Source organism: Microtus oregoni, unplaced genomic scaffold, assembly GCF_018167655.1.
Source record: "Microtus oregoni isolate MIOR12 unplaced genomic scaffold, Mior012 000068F_ref0000429, whole genome shotgun sequence".
NCBI classification, from domain to species: Eukaryota; Metazoa; Chordata; class Mammalia; order Rodentia; family Cricetidae; genus Microtus; species Microtus oregoni.
In genome coordinates this window covers 6,247,944-6,252,591 of record NW_024543975.1, presented here as the reverse complement: position 1 = coordinate 6,252,591, position 4,648 = coordinate 6,247,944, and the positions used below count along the sequence as shown (strand labels likewise).

The 4,648-nt window shown below is 38.3% G+C and overlaps 1 protein-coding gene across 1 annotated transcript; it reads left to right on the top strand.

Annotated features, from left to right (window-relative positions):
* Positions 1-548: 548 nt before the first annotated feature.
* On the top strand, positions 549-4,429 carry LOC121440543 (histone H2A.V-like). Its single transcript, XM_041641275.1, has 2 exons — positions 549-563; positions 3,857-4,429. The coding sequence occupies exons 1-2, from the start codon at positions 549-551 to the stop codon at positions 4,349-4,351; spliced, it is 510 nt and encodes a 169-aa protein (XP_041497209.1). The 3' UTR covers positions 4,352-4,429.
* The last annotated feature ends 219 nt before the right edge of the window (positions 4,430-4,648 follow it).

Here is a 4,648-nt window from a genome sequence, read left to right as displayed (position 1 = left end):
AAATGGAAATCAAAATGTCACTGAAGTACCATCTTACAACAGTCATGGCTAAGCAAAAAAAAACACCAATGACAGCTTATGCTGGAGAGGATATGGAGTAAAGAGAACGTTCCTTTATTGTTGTTGGAAATATAAATTTGTACAACCACTCTGTAAATCAATATGGCTGTTTCTCAGAAAATTGGGTATCCACCTATTTTAGGACCCATCAATACCAATCTTGGGCATATACCCAAAAGATGCTCAAGCATGCTACAAGGACATTTGATCCACAATGTTCATAGCAGCATTATTTGTAATAACCAGTACCTGGAATCAACCTAGATGCCCCTCAACCAAAGCATGAGCAATGAAAATGTGATACATTTACACAATAGAGTACCACACAATGGTAAAACACAATGACATCTTGAAATTTGCATGCAAATGAATGGAACTAGATAAAATCATCCTGACTGAGGTTACCCAGACACAGAAAGATGAACATGGAATATACTCACTCATAAGTGGATGCTAGCTTTAAAGCAAAGGATAATGAACCTACATCTATGACCCTAGAGAAGGTGAGCCCTAAGAAAAACACATAGATACACCTAGAAAAGGGAAATAGATAAGATCACCTGACAAAATTGGAAGCATGGAGGTTTGGGGGGAGAAGGGAGAGTAAATGGAGAAGAGGAAGGGAGAAGGGGAGTGGGGTAGAACTTGAGGGAACAGGAAAGTCGAGATGGAAGGACAGAGATGAGAGCAAGGAAAGAGAGATTTTTGTTTGAGGGAGTCATTATGGGGTTAGAAAAAAAACTGGCACTAGAGAAATTTTCATGAGTCCCCAAGAATGACCCCAGCTAAGAACCTAAGCAATGGAAGTGAAGGTGCCTGAACTGACATTGCCCTATGGTAAGGTTGATAAATAACTTGTCATCATAGAAACTCAATCCAGCAACTGATGGAAACAGAGGCAGAGACCCACATCAGAGCACTGGAATGAGCTCTCAAAGTCCAGTCCAAGAATGGGAGGAGTGAGAATATGAACAAAGAGGTCAAGACCTGATGGGGACACCCACTGAAAACGTTTACCTGAGCTAATGGGAGCTCACCAACTGCAGCTTGACAGGAAAGGAACCAGCATAGGTTCAAACTAGTCCCTCTGGATGTGGGTGACAGTTGTATGGCTGGAACAAGCTGAGGGGCCACAGGCCTGGCACCAGGATTTATCCCTATTGCTGGTGCTGCCTTTTTGGGAACTCATTTTATTTGGATGGATACCTTGCTCAGCTTAGATATAGTAGAAAGAGCTTCAGACCTTCCCCAAAGCAATGTGCCTTACCCTCTCTGAGGAGTAGATGTGGTAGGGTGGAGAAGGTGGGGGGATGGGAGGAGGGGAGGAAGTGGGAACTGGGATTGATATGTAAAATGGAAAAAAAAGTTATTCTGTTCTCTTTTAAAAAAATTAAAATAGTGGATTAGAGTAAGGAAATTTATTTCAGTGCTGAATTCTTGTACTCTAATGACACAAAGACAAGATTTTCTTTCTGCAATGAGAAGTATAAAGATCATTAGGAAGTGCTCATTCTGCAGCTTATATCCCAGTACAATTTCTGTCATTATCATCATCTCTTTATGAACTACAATGTCCACCAAAAATAATCTTTGTTTTTACTATGATGTTTTATTTCATTTCTTAGTGTCTGTACTCACCCCATTATGAGATTGATATTTTTGTATAATTGTTCCATATAGAATTTATGTGTATGTATACATATATGTGTACATGTGTGTGAGGGTGTATGCATGTGCACGCATCACATGTGCAGGCAAATGTCTGTGAAGGAAACAAGAGGGTGTTGGATACCCTGAAGTTAGAGTTACAGATAGTTCTGATTCCTCTGATGTCTCCAGCTCCTTGAGCTTTTATTTTACTATTGATACATACTGAAGTTTGTTATCAAATTCTAATCATTGTGTTTTATTTATATCCAAATTGTATAAACTCCAAAGAAAATTAGCCCAAATTCTAATCTGATCCTTCTGTCACTGCATAGGACATCTTTGGTTAATCTTTTACCCTTCAGAATTCTGTTTTCACAAATAAAAACTAAGAAAAAATATAGTACATCTCAAACTTATTTGCAGGATTTCTTGAACCAATATGGAAAGCATAAGTACAATATGAATTGAAATAAATCCTAAATTTTTGTTTTTACTTTTATTATTAACACAGTTTATTAATTTTACACATATCTGGTAATGGTTCCCATTCAATGAGTGTTAGTTAGAGGGATAAAGGAAATTTGTCAAATTTTATATTTAAGACATTTCTGCAACAAGTAATTTTGGATACTTTTCCATTCAATTTTATAGATACTGATATACAAAACTTTATAGAATCAACAAAATTACTACATCATTTTGTCTTTTGGAAGCATATCAGCAAGTTATTCAATTCATCTTATTGGAGCCATTACTTACTTTCACTTCCAAACACAAAATCTCTAAGTCAATTTATTATGGATATTTATGAAAGATTATACTTATAAAATACAACAATGCTCATTTATGAAACCAGCTTTTTTTTTTTTTTTCTTTTTGAGACTGGGTTTCTCTATATAGCTTTGGCTGTCCTGGAGTTTATTCTGTAGACAAGGCTGGGGTTAAACTCTTGGAGGTCTAGAGGTCTGCCTGCCTCTGCCTCTCAACTATGGGTCGTAATAGCTTGTGCCACCACTACCTGGCAAAACCAGGTTTTGTTGTTGCTTTTGTTGTCTTTTTTTTTCTTTTTAAAGAATAATAATTCCTACCATAAATATGTACTTTGGTGTAGAGTTAAGTTGAAGTAGGATTCCATATGGAAAGGATTTACTACAAAAGTGGAGTGCACCCATAGTGACAATGCTGCTATTCACAGAATTCACAGAAGTCAAATTGTGAGGAAGGTCTTACAACACTAAAAAAGACTTTGCCACCTGTGTCTCGGTGCATATCTGTAAATAACAGATTGCACCAATTACGTTAGTGTTCGGTGGCTGTGCATTAAAATAAAAGGCAGTAGGGGGGAGATTTATAGGCAAATACCTCCTCTCAAATTCTGAAACTGATAATCAGAGGAATATGAATTTATTCACTGAATAAAAGTCTTAGAGAAAGGTTCTAATCAAGCTTGGCTTGCACAAAACAAGAAATCTGTGACTAATTGCAGATCATGTTGTTTGCCTAACAAACAAGACATTTAAAGGTCAGCCTCATTGCAAAATAAATCTAACCTCAAGGAAACATTAACCTTATCCTTAAGTCTTACTTAGAATGAACATGATATGGGATAAAATAAAAGGATGTGTCAGAGGAGGTTGGATGTCTCTTACAATATTGTGTAATGACTTTAGTCAAGTGCTGTGCAATAAATAAAGAAAACCTGACAGTGGAAGCTTCAATTTGTAAAAAGTACTCTAGTCAAACTTAGAGAAATGCCATTTTTTTTGTTTTGTTTCATTTTTCTAAAATTATTTTGAAACGAAGAATAACTTTATTTAGTAAATTTTACAATTCAATGGCTTGCTAGAGACCACAAATAAAGTCTATATGTGAATATCATTAATTAAATTCAACCTATATTTTTATTTATTTTGTTTACAGTGTTCTGCCTTCATGGATGCCTGCAGGCCAGAAGAGGGCACCAGATTTCATTACAGATGGTTGTGAGCCACCATGTGGTTGCTGGGAATTGAACTCAGGACCTCTGCAAGAACAATCAGTGCTCTTAACCTCTGAACAATCTCTCCAGCTCCTCAACCTATATTTTTAAAAGAATATATAACTCTTAAAAATATTTAGTTGCCTATTTAAAAATAAATAATTCTAGGCGGGAGGGGGCATTGTCCGGCTCTGGCAGTGGTGGTCCAGCTGTGAGAGCAGCCACTGCCACGCTGGGCAGAACTGGGCGTCACAGGACTGCAGTGTGCATCATGTGGCCGAGACCACGGCTAGAGGCAAAGCTGGGAAAGACAGTGGGAAAACCAATGCAAAGGCAGTGTCCCGTTCACAGAGAGCTGGGCTACAGTTTCTTGTGGGCCGGATCCACAGACACTTGAAGACTCGCACCACAAGCCATGGACGGGTGGGAGCCACTGCTGCTGTGTATTGTGCCGCGATTCTCACAGCTGAGGTGTTGGAGTTGGCAGGTAATGCTTCCAAGGATCTCAAAGTAAAGTTCATCACTCCACGTCACCTGCAGCCTGTAATCCGAGGTGATGAAGAGCTGGATTTACTCATCAAGGCTACCATAGCTGTGGGCGGTGTGATCCCGCACATCCACAAATCTCTGATTGGAAAGAAGGGACAGCAGAAAACTGCTTAGGAAGTGATTTAACCACCTGCTCCCCGTTACTGTCTGTAGCTCGACAGTGGACACCTGTGGGGTTGTGTGGAAACTTTAAGAACAGTTCAGTGGAAAAGCATAGACAATTGCTGTAGACAAGATAAAAGAAACATTTGTATGTTTTTAGACTCGCGAAGTTTGATAAATCCCTTTCTCTGTGGTCATAGTCATGTGTTGATTGGCCAAGTTTCTCCCTCGTGTTTTATTTAACAATTAAAAAAAAAAAGAATTCTAAAGACAAACTGAAGAAAACTACTGCAATGATACCTGCAAGTG